This window comes from Neomonachus schauinslandi, chromosome 12 (assembly GCF_002201575.2).
Source record: "Neomonachus schauinslandi chromosome 12, ASM220157v2, whole genome shotgun sequence".
Classification (NCBI taxonomy): domain Eukaryota; kingdom Metazoa; phylum Chordata; class Mammalia; order Carnivora; family Phocidae; genus Neomonachus; species Neomonachus schauinslandi.
The window spans coordinates 17,963,426-17,984,749 of NC_058414.1; the positions used below are offsets into that span (position 1 = coordinate 17,963,426).

General features: G+C 39.9%; 1 protein-coding gene and 1 non-coding gene across 2 annotated transcripts; one reads left to right on the forward strand and one right to left on the reverse strand.

The window, feature by feature from the left end:
- Nucleotides 1-1,060: 1,060 nt before the first annotated feature.
- LOC123326481 lies at nt 1,061-1,167 on the reverse strand. Its single transcript, XR_006541119.1, has one exon. It is a non-coding gene; the product is annotated as a U6 spliceosomal RNA (small nuclear RNA).
- A 1,233-nt stretch (nt 1,168-2,400) lies between these two features.
- On the forward strand, nt 2,401-3,115 carry LOC110574255 (cytosolic iron-sulfur assembly component 2A-like). Its single transcript, XM_044920146.1, is given in 1 exon segment — nt 2,401-3,115. A coding segment is annotated over 1 exon segment (486 nt). The 3' UTR covers nt 2,887-3,115.
- Nucleotides 3,116-21,324: the final 18,209 nt, after the last annotated feature.

Sequence of the window (21,324 nt, forward strand, 5' to 3'; positions counted from 1 at the left end):
CAGATGATGTCAGGATCTAAAGCAACCACTTTGGATCCAATGATGGAAATCTTGTGTGTTGAGAATGACAGAGCTGCTTTGTCAGCCTTAAATAGCTTACCTCTGGAGTATTATATGGAGAAAAATAAGCTTCCATCTTATTTCAGGCACTGTATTGGGGAGGGGGCGGGTGACTTAGTTACAACAGCTAGGTCAGTACTCTAATAACAAGTCTTAAGTCTTTTTCAGCAATTGAGAGGGTCCTTTCTACACCTGGTCTGCCTCTCTCAGGAACTACTGCCCAAATACTATCTCCATATATTTTCATTTTTTAAACTTTATCCTTACCATCTTTCAAGTTAGGTTCTGTGTCCCACAACACATTGCATTTGCAACCTTCTACATGCAGAAAAGGAAAGGAAACACAGTGTGAATGCCTAGTAGAAGCCATTTACTATGCTAAATGCCTTGCCTGTAAAATCTTAATTCTCCCAATAGGTCTGTGCGTCCAATGTCATTTCACGATTTTAAGTAAGAAACAGGCTCAAGGACATTAGGTGTTTTGTCCAAGGTCATACAGCTAGTAAGTAGCAGAGTGAGACTTCAAATCAGGTAATAGCCAAGTTGGCTCTTTCCACTACTCTCTGCTGATACCGTGGTATATACGCACAATGACTGAGGGCTTGCATTTGGGTTTTCAGATTTTTTTTTTTTTGCTCTAACTTATTTTGTTAACTGAGTGACTTTTACTTGTTGATTTTTCCTTATGACATCTTTATCCAACCTTTATGGCCATGTTTGTTTGTTTTTTATAAATTGTGGTAAAATATAAAATTTACCATTCAGCTAGTTTCAAATTTTTTTAATTTAATTTCTTTATTTAAATTCAATTAGCCAACATATAGTACATCATTAGTTTTTGGTGTAGTGTTCGATGATTCATTAGTTGTGTATGACACCTAGTGCTCATCACATTCGGCTACTTTTAAGTATATAGATAGTTTAGTAACATCAAGTGCATTCATGTTGTTGTACAACCATCCACCACTATTCACCTCCAGAACTTTTCCATCATCCCTGAAAAAATACGGGATGCTTCATGAGTTTGTGTGTCATCATTGCACAGGGGACATGCTCATCTTCTCTGCATTGTTCCAATTTTAGTACACATGCTGGCCAAGCGAGCACAGGGAGTTTTAAGTCATTGGTTTTCTCTTTGCTCCTTTCCTCCTTTTCTTTCTTCCCTTCTGTGACCTGCTGCCTGCTGCTTCCTAATGAACTGGAGTGTCCTAGTGATAGATGTGCCTGTTCAAAGTCAGGAGCATGAGCAAAGAGAAATAAACATAAAAGAGCCTGGCCTGGGTCCTATCTTCATCCTCTGCCCCAACCAATCCTCAGGGGTTTGAGCAAGGAAACAGGAAATTCACAAATAGCCTAATTTAAAACTGAATCATTTTGAAGTTTCTTAGCCCTTCAAACAGTAAGTTAGCAACTCTGACCTGCTCCACCCTGCATGACTCACTGTCCAGTTTCAAGTACTACCTGTTCCTCAGAGTTTCATCCTCATCTCAAGTCCAGGCCCTTTCTCCCTTTTCTCCTTTCCTTCTTCCTACTCTCTCTCTTCTGGAGGTCTTCCTTGTGTGCCCGAAAGCATGGCAGGGAGAAGGGTCCATGGTTTAAGGGGAGGAAACAAGTTTTGTGCAATTTTCTGTTTTCCGTGAAAGGCTTTTTCCATGAGAACATCAGCATTTGAGAGTTTCCTGTGTTCACTGTCCCCTCACTCCCTCGTGACCATTCCCTAAATCTCTACAAACATGAGAGCTGCTCCACTTCTCCAAAAAATGCTTTATCCCCACATATACTATTCATGGGAAGAGGCTCTGAGTTTAGTCTGTTCCTACCATTTGATTATTTGTTTATTGCGCTGATTCAACACATAAGCAAGCATTTGGGCTTCTAATTTATACTCTATGCAATTTTGAAAGCCTAATGATTGGGGTGGAGAACTGGAAGCTATTGCTCTGTGGATTCCATTACCATGCTTGTGTGAGCCTGAACCTACTGCCTTCCCTTCTCTTTCACCCCACAGGGGGGATCTGGGAGAGACCCTGGGGTGCAGGCCAAGAAGCTCTGCCTCCACCCAGGATGCCTTCCAGGACCCAGTGGGAGCATCCTGCGGCTGTGCTGAGCCCATCAGGAGAATAGCAGTGGTGTAGATCCACAGGCCTAGTCCTTGAGAAACCAAAAATCTTATAGGCAGGAGCAATCAATATGCAAAGCTATACCTGCTATCAGTAAAAAGGTAAGCTCCTTTCAAAAATGAGTTTGCAAGAGTGATAGTAATGATTAGTGGAAAGTGGGGCATCAAGAAGGTCTTCCTGGCTTGGATGGGACAGTCGCCAGGGATGGCGGAGCGTGAGGATGGAGCAGGTGTCCGGGCTGCTCTCCTGGACGCTGAGCAGAGTCCTGTGGCTCTCCGGCCTCTTTGAGCGGGGAGCTGCCCGGCAGCCCCGGATCATGGAAGAAAAAGCGCTAGAGGTTTATGATTTGATTTGAACTATCCGGGACCCAGAGAAGCCCAATACTTTAGAAGAACTGGAAGTGGTAACAGAAAGTAGTGTGGAGGTTCAGGAGATAAACGAAGAAGACTATTTGGTTATTATCAGGTTCACACCAACAGTACCTCACTGCTCTTTGGCAACCCTTATTGGGCTGTGCTTAAGAGTAAAACTTCAGCGGTGTTTACCGTTTAAACATAAGTTGGAAATCTACATTTCTGAAGGAACCCACTCAACAGAGGAAGACATCAACAAGCAGATAAATGACAAAGAGCGAGTGGCAGCTGCGATGGAAAACCCCAACTTAGGGGAAATTGTGGAACAGTGTGTCCTTGAGCCTGACCAATAGCTGTTTTAAGAGCCACTTAACTTTGTTTGATATTTTTGTTTAAATTCTTTGTAAAAATGTAAAAGACATGTTTAATACATAGGTGATTTGTACCTCAAGGCGTTTTTTTTAACAGATGATTTGCAAGCAAGATTTAATTATAAGTAGTACCTAGTTTGTTCAGTGTATAACATTCTCAGGATTTGTAACACTTAAGTGATTGGACAGAAAAATATTTTCTAGTGATTATGTGTCAGATGAGTTGCTATTTTTCTGATGCCTCTTCTGGTAACTACTTTTCATGTCAAATATTTACTGTGCCCAAGTGTATTCAATTTAAATCATTACTCTGTAGAATAAATAAAACAGAGATGATTCTTGTAAAAAAAAAAAAAAAGAAGGTCTTCCTTAGCAGAAAAAGTCTGCTAAGGTAGTTTCAGTCGAAATAATTATTCTTGTTAAATTTTATGGGGTGTTCTCATATTAACAGCAATACATATTCTTGGGAGGAAACTCCAGAAAATCATATATATATTCAAATCATTCTAATCCCACAATACAGAGATAACTGTTGTAAATATTTCTTTAAAAATTATTCTATTTAATTTTACTTGGATTTAGCAGGAAAAAAGGTGAAGTGAAACTAAAGGAGCTGAATTTTATGTACATATTTCTTCAAAACAAGCTATTAGTTACTAAGGAACTCTTCAAATAAATTACTAAAACATGAGGCTTATGCTTCTTAATGGCCACAAGTTTGTTTACAAATATTCAAGTTTAGATGACTATCTGGTCAAAATCCAAGGTTACCTTTGCTATGCTAAAAACAACAAAATCATATATATATATTTTATTTATTTATTTATTTATTTATTTTGATAGGGAAACCAAAAGAGAAAATGAGAACACAACTTTATATCTAAGTTTACTCCCTGGATGATTCTTCAAAAGAATTATTGGGAAAAATCTGATCTGTAAAGAATCATGTGCTATAAAAATAGCAATCCAGTTTCAAGAGTAAAAGAACCACACTTGACACCGGGAAATGTTTATACCCTTTACTCATTACAAATTCAAACGCATTTAATTCTGAGAGTCCATCACTTTGTTTTACACCAACTGTTCAAAATCCAACTTGCTCCATATTTAGACCATGACTTTCCTGTAGAGTGTTTTATTCTATTTCCCAGATGATCTAGTGGCCATTCTTTCTCTTGTTGAAAAGAAAAGATAGACTTACACTACTGTGTCATTGATAGCAAGCTATAGTGACACTTTTAGATCCTAATCACAAGATCTGTGTAGTGTTACCCACTTTCTTCCTGAAGACTGTTTCCATGGAGCCTTCTGATTTCCTGTTCTAATTTGGACTCACCACTGTCTAAGCATGTGAAGCAACTGTCATCGTCATAGGATATCCTGCTAGCTTGCTGTCTTGGATTCCGCATTTTCCTCTTTCTGGGGTTCTGTTTCTGCTTTGCTCTAGTACAGCTGTAAGTAACTCTCCTAGAAAAAGTATTTAAAAGACAATCTTTTTAGTCTTTCCCTGCATCTGAAAATATTTTTATGCTTAGTCTAGCTGGGATATATTTTGGTATTCAAATCATTTCCCTCAGAATGTGAAACTCCCCACTCCACTGTCTTTCAACTGAAATCCAGCATTGCTGATGGGAGTCTGATCCAGTTTGACTTGAGTCCCTTCACAGGCAAGCTTGTATTTGCTCTGAGAACTTTAAGGATATTCTTTTTATCCTTGCAGGGCAGAGATTTCACCAGTATGTATCTAGATGGACCCTTTCAATCCAGAAATCCAAATCAGTTCTCTATTTTGAAAAAAGTTATGTCCTCTGTCTGTGTTCTTTCCATCCTGAGACTCCTGCTGGAGCACACAGAGGGTAAACTGCTTGGATCTCTTCTCAGCCTCCTTTTCCTCTTTCTCATCTCTTTTTACATCACGTATCTAAGTTTTGGAAGATTTTTTTTTTCAACTTATTTTCCAGATTACTAATTCAGTCCTTGGCTGCTTCTATTTTTTAGACTTCTGTGAAATTTCAAAGTTAATTTTGGTAATCATATTTTCAAGATTTCACTGAGGAATTCTGGTTTTCTGATGATACCTTTCAATGGCAACAGGTTTTCAATGTACGGATATAAAGTCCTCTTCAATCTCTCCACAGCTTTGGTTGTTGTTGTTTTGTTTAAGATTTCATTTTTAAGTATTCTCTACACCCAACGTGGGGCTTGAACTGACAACCCTGAGATCAAGAATCCCATATTCTACTGACTGAGCCAGCCACGCACCCCTCTCAATGGGTAATGAGACCTTAAAAGTTCCTCTCCTCCCAGCCTTATCTCCATTTACCCTAGGGATAGGCTGTTCTGTTTGTTCAACTCCTTTGTGCTGATGGTTTTCTTTAATTCCCTGATTGTCTTTGTCCTTAGATCAGGACCAGTTTGCGCTGGGCTTCCCCTGAGCTGCATTTTGAGCAGTATTTGGAGAGGTGAGGACTAGAGATTGGCAAAGTCTGAGTGAGGCATCCCAGGTTGACTGTTTTGTGCTTATTGTGGGGGCAGAAGTAAGCAAATCACAGTCAAGGCAAAGAATTTTATAGGACTAGGAAAAAAGTATTGTGCTGGGGGTAAAAGAGAGAGAGATAAAATTGGAAGTCTTAGGGTGAGTTTAAAATGGTGACTGACGAAAGATTTTTAATGGGGGGGGGGGTGGTGGATATGCCAGTATGATAGGAAATGGGAACACTTCCAATTTACTGATCACCAAAGACCCTACCACTACCACCACCTGCTGCTGTCCTCACAGAGAGACATGTAAGCTGATTTCCATTTTTCTACTTGCCTCCCCAAGAAACAGAAATATCTACTCCTGCCTCTCCATGAGGTCCTATAGAACCAAGAAGCCACAAAGCAGTCTGAAAGAGGAGAGGCCCTGTTGTTCAGGGTCCAAGGGTACAGCACAGTCCTGGCAGGCTACTCAGGCGCTGGCTCAGCTCCCACTTTGGGCAGCCTGCCTTACTGCTCAACACCACCATGATAAGGCCATGTCCCTTCCTGGTTGGCCTTCCAGGTCGATTTAACATGTAACATCTCTGCTACTTAACCAACTCTGATTAGTACAGCAATTTTGATGGGCTTTGCATGCTATCAGAACTTTTTCTTTTAAAGCTACTACTTATGAAAATTTTCAAACATATTCAAAAGTAAAGAGAACAGTATAATGGGTCCTCATGTGCCTGTCACCCAGTGTCTTAGTCCACCTGGGCTGCTGTAACAGGATACCACAGACTGGGTGGCCCATAAACAACAGAAATTTGTTTTCTCACACCTCTGGAGGCCAAGCTCAGGGTGCAACCATGGTCAGATTCTGGCAAAAGCCCTCTTCCCGGTGCACAGCCAGCCATCTTCTCCCCATGTCCTCACCCAAGGGAAGGTAAGGGGTGAAGAAACACTCTCGGCTCTTTCATAAGGGCATGAATCCCATTCAGGAAGAATCCACACTCACAACACAATCACTTCCCCAGGCCCAGTCTCCTAAAACCATCACAGTGGGGGGTCAGGATTTCAACATACCAGTTTGAGGTAGACACATTCCAGCTTCAACAACTACATCAGTGTTTTGACAATTTAAAAACCTACTTTTAAGGAGTACTCATTTATCAAAATGAGACTCTCCTTTTTAATGGACATGTGGCTAAGCCCTGCCTCAGGAAATTCTGTGATCAAGCCCCCCCAAAAAACATAGTTTTAAAAAGTTTCACAAGTAATTCTGATGCCCACAGAAAATTGAGAGCCACTGCTGTAACAAAATGGAAAAAAAAAAAATGATTCTAGCACATACATACCATTCAAAAGTGTTTAATAGCAGAATACCCAGAAGACATAAAGGAAAAATGGTTATATCAGTCTATATGAAAAATGGAAATGGCAGTATAGCAAAAGATCACAAAAGAAAAGGAAAACAAATAATGAGAGAAATATTTTCAACGTATATCCTTAATTCATGGCAAGTTTTTATAAATTAGCAATATTTATTCAAAATAGCAATATTTGTAAAATCCCACAGACAAAAGCTATGAACAGACATAGCCTGTTTAGATTTAGAAGAAAATCTGAAAATTGCCAAAAAGCTATGTACAGATGCTAAGTCTCTTTATAGGTCAGTAAATTGACAGAGAGAGACACAGTGAGAGAGGGACCACAAGCAGGGGGAGTGGGAGAGGGAGAAGCAGGCTCCCCACTGAGCAGGGAGCCCAGAGGCAGGGCTCCATCCCAGGACCCTGGGATCATAACCTGAGCTGAAGACAGACACTCAACGACCGAGCCACCCAGGCGCCCCATGAGCAACTTTTAATTGGCAGAGGAGTGGTACTTATGAGGATTCTAAGGGCGCTGGAAACATGGCCTCAACTTTCCTGAGAATCATCACTTGTTTTTCTCCTCAGAATTTGGAGAGGATGTCATGAATACTGTGTTCTCACCAAGCCTATGGCTGACTCTGCCCTGAAATCTTACTTATTAACTCCTGGTGGAAAGAAGAGAAGCTTCTTATCAATGACATGGTCATTTGCCACCACGTTCTGGGCTTCAGGGTAGACTCTCCAAAGCCATTTCCCTCTAGGTTTTATGTGTGAAGTGTGAGAAAAGATTTCACAGATAAACCACATGCTAGAGCTGTAGTTCTGGGAGCATATACTAGAATAAGCTTCTCAATTTGCTTTAAAATAGATTTAAATCGATAGTCAATATGAACAAGTCAGAAGGACCAGTATAGACAGTGTGTATAAAGACTATTAATCTAACTGTGTGTGCCTGAAATTAATACAAAATAAACAAGGAGCAAGTATTACCCCAATAATCTGTTTAAGAAACTGTGACAATCACAGTCTCAAAATTATTTTTTCTTATCATCAACTGTCATTAATAGCTACTTAACCTAATCTTGTTCTCCTTTCAGACTCATGGGAGTAAACACACTTCTAACTTGTGCAAACCCCTGTCTTACAGTAAAATTTTTGAAGCATATTTACTGCTCAAGCACAAAAACGTGGTATTTCCAGATGATTGTTCATGCCAAGTCCTTATAGAAAGCTCCTATTAAACTATTTTCTTGTAGAAAAAGTTTGATTACCAGCTTTTACCAAGAAGACAAAGTTGCTCCCTTGACATGCCCAAGAACCCTGAGCACCCTGAACAATCATACATCTTCCCAGCTTTTGACCAAAACAGAATGAGAAAAGACTGAGTTGAAGCATCAGATAGATGGGAAGTGCTCAGATTCTGGGCAGATCATTATTTGGATTCAGATCCAAACTGCTATTTATGAGCAAGATACTTCACTTCTCTGTGCCTCTCCTGTACTGTCTGTAAAATGCAAGCAAGAACTGTTCTTCCTTCACAGGTTTGGTTTAAGAATCAAATGAGACACTGCATGTAAAACATACAGCACTAGGTCTACACAGAGGAAATAGTAAACACGATCTATGTGTGTTTTGTGTGTCATGAAAAAAACGTCTTTATGGAAACTCCTTGACAGTTGGAAGAGTGGTTAAGTCTTTAGCTCTGGCATCTAACACACACATCTGATACTCATTAGCCACGTGACCTTTGTTTTTTTCTTAACCTTTAGGAGCCCTTTTTTTAATCTATAAAAATAGAACTATAGTACCCCACTTCTTAGGGTTGTTGGGAGGATTAAATGAGATAATGCATGGCCTCTCCAGTGCCTGGCACATTAGTAAGTGTTCAATAAATGTTAGTGGCATATTTTTTTACTTTCATTTTATACTTTTTATTTCAATTTCTGCTTAAATCAAGTACAGTTGACCCTTGAACAACACAGGGTTGAACTATGCAGGCCCACTTACAGATTTTTTTTCAATAAATACAGTATAGTACTCAATGTATTTTCTCTTCCTTATGATTTTTTGAGAGGAAGAGAGAGAGAGGTGGGGGGAGCAGCAAAGGAAGAGGGAGAGAAAGAATCCTAAACAGGCTCCACGCCCAGCACGGAGCCCGACACAGGGCTTGATCTCACAAGCCTGAGATCATGATCTGAGGTGAAATCAAGAGTCAGATGCTTAACTGATTGAGCCACCCAGGTGCCCCCTTATGATTTTCTTAATAACATTTTCTTTTCTCTAGCTTACTTTATTGTAAGAATACAATATATAATACATAAAACATACAAAATATGTGCTAAGTAACTTTTTATGTTATCAGTAAGGCTTCCAGTCAACAGTAGGCTATTAGTATTAAGTTTTGGGGGAGTCCGAAGTTAAACAGGAATTTTCAACTATGTGGAAGTCAGCTCCCCTAACCCCTATATTATCCAAGGGTCAACTATACTTAGTAATTAGAACACAATTGATTTCCCTGTTTAAAAAATGCAGTAAACTTGCAAATCTTGTCAGTCCATTTTTGGGTGGAAATCCTGGCTTATGAGTCAGAATATAAAGACTCTGTCAAGTGCTAGCCAAGTGATCTCAAGAAATATCAGAAGCTTGGGTTTCTTAAACTGTGAAATCAAATAAAAATGTCTTCTCTTATACAGTAGTAATATTTTCATGGGGGTAATGGATGAAACATGCTTTGTAAACTCTAAAATACAAAAATGTAAGACTTCATCATTTTCCTAGGATAAGTGAAGACTTAATAAATATAAATAGAGCATAATATGGACTTATAAAGTGATTTCTCCATTGGCTGAATTTTTTAATCCTAAATAAGTTTAAAATGGTTAATAATCTCTTGGGTTGAAGCTGGTTAGAAGGACAGAATTCCATCTACAACCATCAGTGAAGTAGTGTATGTGCTTTGGGAAAATGATGCCAAGAGAATGGAGAAATAGATCAGCCTTCAGCATACGGAGAAAGGTGCTAACCTTTACTTCTAAGTGCCAAACCAGGTTGTTTGGCCATGGATTAAGCTTTGGCACTTGGTAGATAATATTTGCTTCTTGCTAATTTTTATTCTGTAACTCAATAAACTCTTTTGTGCAGACAAGTAACTAAATATCTGAAAGTCTCTCAGTCTCTATGTAAATAAGTCTATAAACATAATAGAATGTGGTAAGCAAGTGTTCACACTTCTACTAAAAATGAATAGCAATTAAGTCAAGCAAAAAAGAAAAATACATCATTATTTCCATTCCTCAAAACTGCAATTGGTATCTTTGTTGTTTTGTTGTTGTTTCTTTTTTTTAAAAGAACATACTTTTTCAATCAAAGTCATACTACGCATCTTTTCTGACCACAATGCTGTGAAACTAGAAATCAGCCACAAGAAAAAATCTGGAAAGACCACAAATACATGGAAGCTAAATAACATGCTACTAAACAATGAATGGGTCAACCAAGAAATCAAAGAATAAAAAATTACATGTAAACAATACCAATGAAAACACAATTGTCCACAATCTTTGGGATGCAGCAAAAGTGGTTCTAAGAGGGAGGTTTATAGCAATACATGCCTACCTCAAGAAGCAAGAAAAATCTCAAATAAACAACCTAATCTCATATACAAAGGATCTAGAAAGAGAACAAACAAAACCCAAAACCAGCAGAAGGAAGGAAATAATAAAGATTAGAGCAGATATAAATGACAGAGAAACTAAAAAAAATAGTAGAACAGATTGATGAAACCAGGAGCTGGTGAAAAAAAAAACGCAACAAAAGTGATAAAACTCCAGGGAGACTTATCAAGAGAAAAAGAGAAATGACTTGAACAAATAAAATCACAAATGAGAGAGGAGAAATAACAACCAACACCACAGAAATACAAAGAATTATAAGAGAATGTTATGAAAAACTATATGCCAACAAATTGGACAACCTAGAAGAAATGGATAAATTCCTAGAAACATATAAACTACCAAAACTGAAGCAGGAAGAAACAGAAAATTATAACAGATTGATTACTAGCAAAGAAATTGAATCAGTAACACAAAACTCCCAACAAACAAAAGTCCACGACCAGACAGCTTCCCAGGCAAATTCTACCCAATATTTAAAGAAGAGTTATCATCTAGTCTTCTCAAACTATTCCAAAAAATAGAAGAAGGAAAACTTCTGAAGTCATCCTATAAGGACAACATCACCCTGATACCAAAACCAGATAAAGACACCACTAAAAAAGAGAACTATAGGCTGAGATCTCTGATGAACATAGATGAAAAAATCCTCAACAAAATACTAGTAAACCAAATCCAACAATACATTAACAAAATCATTCACCACGATTAAGTGGGATTTATTCCTGGATGCAAGGGTGGTTCAATATTCGCAAATCAATCAATGTTATATGTCACGTCAGTAAGTGAAAGGATAAAAACCATATGCTTATTTAAATAGATGCAAAAATTCACAGGGCGACAGACCTGTACCTCTGAAACAAATAATATATTATATGTTAAAAAGAAAAAAAAAGAAGAAGATAGTAGGAAGGGAAAAATGAAGGGGAGGATTTGAAGGGGGAGATGAACCATGAGAGACTATGGACTCTGAGAAACAAACTGAGGGCTCTAGATGGGAGGGGGGGGGGAGGATAGGTTAGCCTGGTGATGGGTATTAAAGAGGGCACATACTGAATGGAGCACGGGGTGTTACATGAAAACAATGAATCATGGAACACTACATCAAAATAAATAAATAAATAAGGAAAAAAAGAAAAAAATAAATAAATAGATGCAGAAAAAGCATTTGGCAAAGTACACCAACCATTCATGATAAAAACCCTCTGCATAGGAGGTCTAGAGGGAACATACCTCAATGTAATCAAGTTTTTTATGTAAAAAACTCACAGCAAACCTCAACCTCAGTGTGGAAAAACTGAGAGCTTTTCCCCTAAGGTCAGGAACAAGACAAGGATGTCCACTCCCACCACCCTTATTCAACATAGTACTAGAAGTTCATGCCACAGCAATCAGACAAAATAATAAAAGGCATCCAAATTGGTAAGGAAGAAGTAAAGCCTTCCCTATTTGCAGATGACATGATACTATATATAGAAAACACTAAAGACTCCACCAAAAAGCTAACAAAACTGATAAATGAATTCAGTAAGATCACCGGATAAAAAATCAATGTACAGAAATCTGTTGCAAAAAAAAAAAAAGAAGAAAAGAAATCTGTTGCATTTCTATATACGAATAGTGAAGCAGCAGAAAGTGAAATTAAATTCCATTTCCAAATGCACCAAAAATAATAAAGTACCTAGGAATAAATTTAACCAAAGAAGTGAAAGACCTGTACTCTGAAAACTATAAAACACTGATGAAAGAAACTGAAGATTACACAAAGAAATGGAAAGACATTCCATGCTCATGGATTGGAAGAACAAATATTGTTAAAATGTCTATACTACTCAATGCAATTTACACATCTAATGCAATCTCTATCAAAATACATTTTTCACAGAAGCAGAACAATCAATCCTAAAATTTGTATGGAACAACGAAAGATCCCAAATAGCCAAAGCAATTGAAAAAGAAAAGCAAAGCTGGAGGTATCACCACTCCAGACCTCAAGTTATATTACAAAGTTGTAGTAATCAAAACAGTATAGTACTGATACAAAAAAAGACACATAGATAGAACAGAACAGAAAATCTAAAAATAAACCCACAATTATATGGTCAATTAATCGTCAACAAAGCAGGGAAGAAATATCCAATGGGAAAAAGATAATCTCTTCAACAAATGGTGTTGGGAAAACTGAACAGCTACATGCAAAAGAATGAAACTGGACCACTGTCTTACACCACACAAAAAAAATGATTTCAAAATGGATTAAAGACCTAAATGTGAGAACTGAAACTATAAAAATCCCACAAGAGAGCACAGGCAGTAATTGCTCAGACACTGGCCAAAAGCAACATTTTTCTAGATATGTCTCCTGAGACAAGAAAAAAAAAAAAAAGGCAAAAATAAACTATTAGGATGACATCAAAATAAAAAGCTTCTGCACAGGGAAGGAAACAAAACTAAAAGCAGCCTACTAAATGTCATATTTGCAAATGACATATCCTATAAAGGGATAGTATCCAAAATATATAAAGAACTTATACAATACCCAAAAAACAAATAATCCAATTAAAAATGGGCAGAAGACATGAGTAGGCATTTCTCAAAGAAGACATACAGATGGTCAACAGACAGATGAAAAGATGCTCAACATCATTCATCATCAGGGAAATGCAAATCAAAACCACAATGAGATTATCACCTCACACCTGTCAGAATGGCTGAAATAAAAAACACAACGAACAATGAGTGTTGACGAGGATTTGGAGAAAAAGGAACACTTGTGCACTGTTGGTGGGAAGGCAAACTGGTGCAGCCACTGTGGAAGACAGTATGAAGGTTCCTCAAAAAATTAAAAATTGAACTACCTACGATCCAGTAATCACACTCTTGAGTATTTACCCAAAGAATATGAGAACACTAAATCAAAGGGTGTAATATACATGCCCTCCTATGTTTATTGCAACATTATTTACAATAGCCAATCTATGGAAGCAGCCCAAGTGCACACTGATAGACAAATGGATATAGAAGATGTGGTGTATATATACAATGGGATACTACTCAGCCACAGAAAAGAATGAAATTTTGCCATTTGCAACAACATAGATGGAGCCAGAGAGTATAATGCTAAGCAAAATAAGTCAGGCAAACACCGTATGATTTCACTCATATGTGGAGTTTAAAAACAAACAAGGAAAGGAAAAAAGAGAGAGAAAACCAAGAAACACTCTTAACTATAGAGAACAAACTGATGGTTACCAGAGGGAAGGGGGGTAGGGAAGGAATGGGTGAAACAGGTGAGGGGATGAAGGAGTGCACTTGTCGTTATGAGCACTGAGTAATGTACAGAATTGTTGAATCACTATATTGTAAACTAATATAACACTGCATGTTAACTATACTGGAATTAAGATAAAAATTTAAGAATATACTTTTTTCTATTGAGTTTGTGAATTGTTTTATGGCTGAGAAAATTGAAAGAGATCCAGGCTGTAAGAAAATTCGTGTTTTCCCTTTTACCACTACGCAGGCTGGAGCACTGGCATCCCTAATACCTGGCCATATGGATCTCTGTGTTAATCCACTCCTAAAATGTGTTGTAATGAGGACCATGCATGTGTTCTAACCAGGAAGATGCTTGGAGCAGTCAGAATCTTGATGAAACCTGTGAAAGAGGAAGAAGAGGAAAGGCTTTCATCTTACAATGAGTAAATCGATGTGCAAAGAATCCAAAGCATGCCATCCACAACTACATGCCAGTCCGCAGTAAGTGTGAGATCAGAGTACTTCCTCCCAGTATCAGAATCCATTTCTAATTTCCTACTTAAAAGAAAACATCCAAGAAAAGAAAGAGAGAGAGAGAGAAATAGTAAACTGGTGTGTACACACATGGGTGTGTGTATAAACACTCATCCAACGTGTATTTACAGAGCGTCTAACCTGAGCACGGCCTGGCACACAAAGCTAAGTGAGAGATGGTCAGCTGCAGGAAAGCAGATTAGACCAGACCAGATGGTGGGCTAGGATTTCCGCCCACCCCCACTCCACTGCTGACCATCATCTGAAGCAGGCCATGCATCCCCGCCTTCAAAACCTTTCCCCAGGTGTTACAATGTCCTCTCCATTTAATCCTGGGTCTTCATACTCTGGTTTCATCCTGCATGTCCACCCTTCCCCCAGCACTCCCCACTCACCTGGAGGTGGGAGCTTCCCCCAAATGCCGTAAACAAGGTGTGACCTCACCCTGCCCATGGCTTGAGCTCTCTCTGGGGCAAGAGGAGCTTTTCCCTTCCCCACCCCTAACACGGCACTTGGTCCGGCCCACCTCAGACTTCACCTCCTGGGAAATCTCTTCCCTTTCCCCTCATGCAGGCAAACTCATCCCACCCTTCTTGCAGCCCACTTTGTTTCTGTGGCCCGGCTGGTCAGCCCCACCGGGAGAAGCAGTCTCCGCTGGTGGTATGTCTGTTCATCATTCTGATGGAGCCATCATTCTCATGGCCTCCACCGAAAGCCTAAAAGGCAAAGACCAAGACTTTATCTCTTTTATTTCTATGCCCTCAAGTGGAGCATAGAGATACTTAAGAAATCTGCTGGATTGAACTACGGAAAGAGCCTAGATGTCCATCGACAGATGAATGGATAAAGAAGATGTGGTGTATATATATACAATGGAATATTATGCAGCCATCAAAAAACCGAAATCTTTCCATTTGCAATGATGTGGATGGAACTAGAGGGTATTATGCTAAGTGAAATAAGTCAATCAGAGAAAGACAAGTATCATATGATCTCACTGATACGAGGAATCTGAGAAACAAGACAGAGGATCATAGGGGAAGGGAGGGAAAAATGAAACAAGATGAAACCAGAGAGGGAGACAAACCATAAGAGACTCTTATTAATCTCAGGAAACAAACTGAGGGTTGCTGGAGTGGAGGGGGGTAGGAGGGATGGGGTGGCTGGGTGATAGACACTGGGGAGGGTTTGTGCTATGGTGAGCGCTGTGAATTGTGTAAGACTGATGAATCACAGACCTGTACCCCTGAAACAAATAATACATTATATGTTAATAAAAAAAAAAAGAAGAAATCTGCTGGCTTGACTTAAATAGAATACTCAAAGGGAGCCTATGCTACCCATCTTCAGAGGGACGCCATGCTAAGTGTCTTCAGTGGACCCCTAAAGAGTTTTGAAAGTCCAGTGGAAGGATAGAGGAAAGGGTCTTTGAAGTCACAGAATTCCTTCGACAGCTTTTACAAAGTTGCAAAGCCAACTAATCAGAGTCTAAAATCTCAGAAGCATACAAGCCTAAGAGCACTTGCTCCTACAAGTGCCAAGAGAAACCCTTAGCTAAAAGAACATGGATGGTGGGGGAAATACATTTTTGAGCTCCAGGGATTCTGTCAAGGTGACTCCTGGACCAAGTTCTGAAAAATTTTTTTTTTTTTAATTTTTTATTTATTTTTGAGAGAGAGAGAATGACAGAGAGAGAATGAGAGAGGTGAGGGTCAGAGGGAGAAGCAGACTCCCCGCCGAGCAGGGAGCCCGATGCGGGACTCGATCCCGGGACTCCAGGATCATGACCTGAGCCGAAGGCAGTCGCTTAACCAACTGAGCCACCCAGGCGCCCCAGTTCTGAAAAATTTTAAGGTGTCTTCCCTCCTTCCCAATTTAAACATTCCAACCACCTGGACAACATTTACTTAATTTCTCAAACCATCCAGAAAAATACACCCTCCTTCAAAATACTCAGGAAGTAGGGAAAAGTGGCAGTGGACAAATGGTGGGGACACTCGTTTCAAGCACATTTGACTTGTTTTTTCACTACAGAGAGTCTGATTGTTGGTTTTGTTCCATTTCTAGCAGTGGCAAGCCATTAGCACAACAGGGAAGTGGACCCAGTGTGGTCCCCAGTCCTTCAGATTTGTGCCCTTTTCCTTAAATGTGATTCACCCAAATGCCACATGCCCTCACGTTGTCCCAGATCCCTTCAATCATAGAATAAAATAATTTGGATAATTTGTTCACAGTAAAGTGTTAGTGGCTCAAATGCTATTTTTCCCAGAGTTGACCTGGGAGAGACGACAACAATTAAACAAAGGGATTACTCTCTTATGGTGGAATTTCAGACAATGTGGCAGACAGGAGGAAGGAACTCTTGGTATCTCGGGGTGAATGACCCACAGTTCACCCAATACAAGACTTGTTGTGACCCCCTGTGCTGTCCACGCACGAAAGTATCTGTGGCTGCCACCAGAGCATGCCTCCCCGATCTATGACTGCAGGGAGCGTAACTGCCTGAGTGGAGGTGAACCCCGCCTGCATTTGCACTGAGGCCGTGCTTCACATACACTGGACACAAGGGAAGGCCCGTTCATGTGAAACCTGGGACTTGTTCAATGGGAGGTTTTGGCTTAAGGCATCCACATCAGCCTAGCTGAACTCTTCTTAGAACTGCACCACAATCTAAGACTCTTTCTACTCAACCTTCCCATGTTCCCTTCTCCTCCCAGGTCAGACTTACCTCTCTGACTGCTCTCCCAGCCTCTTCCAGCTCCCTCCCCATTTTCCTCAAGGCATGTTCCCCAAATTTCTCGCACTTCTAATCCTGTCTTAACATCTGCTTCTTGGCTGAGCTGAACTACCACACCTGCCTGATGCCCACCTCCTGTAAACCTGATGTAGTAAATGCCTCCGGTGTCTACATCACATCCTTCAACCCACCCGTGTGAGCACACACTCACCAGGTGCTGACAGCATCCTGCCTCCAGCAAGAGTCAAGGTTTCCACTGTATCTCAGAGCCTTCCCCGCCACCACAGGGGCCCCTGGTCCAGAGGCAAGCACAGATCTGACATGTAGGGGATGCTTACCTCCCAGATGAAAACGGTCAGTCACTGGGAGCTGGGAGCTAGTGCATAAATGCCTTGGCCTCCTTTCCTTCTGTACCCTTCTGAACAGGTCCCAGAGGAATGAAGTCCATAGTGGTCATAGCAGCAGCCCCCACATGCACCCTTAGATAGGCTTTCCCTTCTTCCCTGCCCCACTATTCCCACTCCTTCCCTCCTGCTTCCTGGGATCACCTCCCAAATGAACTCCCTCTACCCAAGTCCTTGTCTCATGTTCTGCTTTCTAGAGAACCCAAACCAAAATACCTGTTATGTGAGTTATAGCAATGCAATCGTGGAAACAAAACTCTCCTTTGAGAAAACAATGCTGAGTGTCTATATGGACTGCATAATTTAAAAATATTCTATCTTTAAGTATGCATACCCAGTGCTTCTTGAAGGGTGTAGTATCCAGCCTCCAAGATGGCCCCACTGTGGGTCACCGCCTGGTAATCATGCCCTTACGCAGTCCCTCCCACAATGAATATGAATGGGACAAAGGAGAAGCGACGGCGCAAGACTTCCAAAGCCAGGTTATAAAAGTCATCACAGTTCCACTTTGGTCTCTTAGATCGCTCCTTCTAGGGGAAGCCCACAGCCATGTCACGAGGCCACTCAAGCAGTCCTGTGGAGAGGTGATTGTGGAAGTGCATGGAGGGCTCCTGCCAACAGCCATGTGTGTGCAAGTGGGTCCTCCAGCCTGAGTTAGACATTCCGATGACCACAGCCCCAGCAGGCATCTGACTACAACTTGAGAAATCAGAAGCACCCAGCTAAGCTACTCTTGAGTTCTAGACCCTCAGAAACTGTGAAAGAAAGTTAATGGTTCTTGTTTTAAGCTAAGTGTTGGGATTTGTTATACAGCAATAAATAAATAATAAGAAGGAAGATTCTGAGTGTTCTCACAGCTTCACATATAGAAACTCATTAACACTCATACCAATCCTGTGAGTAAGCATGATTTAGTAGCCTCATGTATTTTTCTTTCCAATTCCCCAGAGAAAATCTTTGCTCAATGCCCCAGCATGATGTAGTAAGATGAGTGCAGTCTATCAAGAGCCTTGAGAATGTTTAGAAAGTAAACCTTCCTGAGCTTCCATTTATTTATCTGTAACACTTGGGCTGGGTGACAAGCAGCACTCCCTTCCTCATTCACATTCTATTATTACACATCTGTCTATATAACTAAATAGGATCTGCCTCCACTTTCAAGAGCAAAACAAAGAAATAAAAAATGAAGACTTAGGGTGCCTGGGTGGCTCAGTTGGTTAAGCGACTGCCTTCAGCTCAGGTCATGATCCTGGAGTCCCTGGATCGAGTCCCGCATCGGGCTCCCTGCTCGGCAGGGAGTCTGCTTCGTCCTCTGACCCTATCCCCTCTCATGTGTTCTCTCTCTCTCATTCTCTCTCTCTCAAATAAATAAATAAAATCTTTTAAAAAAAAATGAAGACTTAGCCAAATTTGGAAATTAGGGTGTTTAAAGTTAGGACAGGAAGAGTGCGCTGCTGGTTAAACATTAGCTCAAGGGACGTAAGAGAACAGACACAGATATTGACAGGGCAAAGCAAGTATTTAGTAAGTGGCTATCAGGTATCTCTCTTCAAAAGCAAAATATCATCTCTTATAGTTGAAGAATAATTCACGATATGAAAGAAGAAAAGTCAGGTGAGGAGTGACTTGGCTGAATGGATTCTAAGCCATATCTCAACTGCTTTTCTTATGCTCTGGTCTTCCAGAGTCACAGAGAAGGGTGTGGAGTGTGCCTCACTCAATATAAACTCAGGTTCCACAGAGGCAAACTCTGGCCCTGCTTTATGTCACTCCTGGTACACCAGCTTTTGAGTTTGGAAATTGCCAGGGTGGTTTCATGCTTTCTGCAAAATAGAACCTCCCCTGCTCCTCTCCTGGGGGCCCCTCCTGGTAACACTGCCCTTTTTGTTCCATCCTCTGGTGGCCTGGCATTTTGCATTCTTTGGGTCAATGAATCAGTCATCTGTGCTCCTGGGAGCATTTACCTCATTTATTGATTCTGTTCCCAGATTACCCCAAGAGGAAACTGAGCCCCCTTGCCCATCATTTAAATGCATTTCAGCTGATTTATTAATCTGTACGTTACTTATGAAATAACTTGCCACCAAAACCACCTCAATTACACCATTTTTCTAAAGCTACTTGACCCACATTAGCACAAACATTGGTAAAAAAATAATTATACATACACCTATCATGTACATATATAATTTCCATGTTCCTGATTTCTTACTCTTAGGGTCTATTTAAAGATTCTGAAAATGACCCAGTATTTTCTGAAAAAATGTACAAAGATAGATTCTAGGCTGTCCTGTCAACTGGATTTTTTCTTTTTCTTCACTTTAATTCCGATCAACATTCAAAGACAACCTCGGTGGCCACTGAACACACATAATCAGTAATGACTAGCTGTAAATGACCACAAGCTGACCCTCCCTCCCTTTAAAGCCTTGTGAACACTTCCCAGCTGTTGTGTAGTTGACCAACAGTAGACTCCAAATACTCATTAGGACTTGAACTCAAAGAACTTCATTCTGTCAGCTACAGTTTTTGCTCATTCTTGCTTTCTGCTATTTTGCATGCATTAAAATATGAATGTATTTATTGAGCACCTGCCGTCCTTGGTACATAAGTACCACTGAATTTCACCAACACCATAACCCTATTAGTTGGGAATTATCAGCAGCATTCATCAGATAAGAAACCAAGATTCAGAGGTTATATCACTTGTCTGGGGCCACACAGTGGGTGAGGGGTGGAGGTGAGTCCAAATACAATTTTTTTTTTTACTCCTAAAGTCAGTGTCTGCCTAACTTCCTTTTTCCATCTGGTAAAAATATCAGATTCATTACCTGCAATCTTCTATTCAGATAACCTTGCTGGATGAACAGGAATTTGATATATGCTTCATATTTATTTCCCTGCCCTAACACCTGATTTTTTTTCTAATATCTGATTTTTTAATTGAAGTATCATAACATTGACATACGATGTTACACTAGTTTCAGGTATAAAACATAGTGACTCCACAGTCCATATGTTATGCTTACACTCACCATGAGCATAGCTACCATCTATCACCACACAACACTATTACAGTACCATTGACTATATTCCCTATGCTGTGCCTTTCATCCCCATGATTTCTTCATTCCATAACTGGAAGCTTGTACCTCCCACTCCCTTTACACATTTTGCCCCGGCCCCTCATCCCCCCTCCCCTCTGGCAACCATCAGTTTGCTTTCTGTCTTTATGGGTCGATTTCTGTTTTTCTTTGTTCATTTGTTTTGTTTTTTAAATTCTACATAAAAGTAAAATCATATGGCATTTGTCTTTCTCTGACTTATTTCACTTAATACCCTCTAGGTCCATCCATGCTGCCGCAAATAGCAAGACCTCATCCTTTTTTATGGCTTAATAATATTCCTCTGTGTGTGTGTGTGTGTGTGTGTCTGTGTCTGTGTCTCTATTGATCAATACTTAGGTTTCTTCCATATCTTGGCTATTATAAATAAGACTGCAATAAACACAGGTATGCAGATATCTTTTCAAATTAGTGTTTTTGTTTTCTTTGGGTAAATACCCAGTCGTGGAATTATTGGATCATATGGTATTTCTATTTTTAATTTTTTGAGGAACCTCCATACTGTTTCCACAATGGCTGCACCAGTTTGCATTCCCACCAACGGGGCATGAGGTTTCCTTTTTCTCCACATCCTCACCAACACTTGTTTTTTTGTTTTTGGTTTTTTGTTTTTTTGTCTTTTTAATTCTAGCCATTCTGACAAGTATGATGTGATATCTCATTGTGGTTTTGATTTACATTTCCCTGATGGTTAGTGATGCTTAGCATCTTTTTATGTGTCTGTTGACCATCTACATGCCTTCTTTGGAATAATGTTTACTCAAGTCCTCTGCTCATTTTTTATTTGGATTATTTGGTTTTTGCTATTGAGTTATATAAGTTCTTTATATATTTTGGATACTAACCCCTCATTAGATA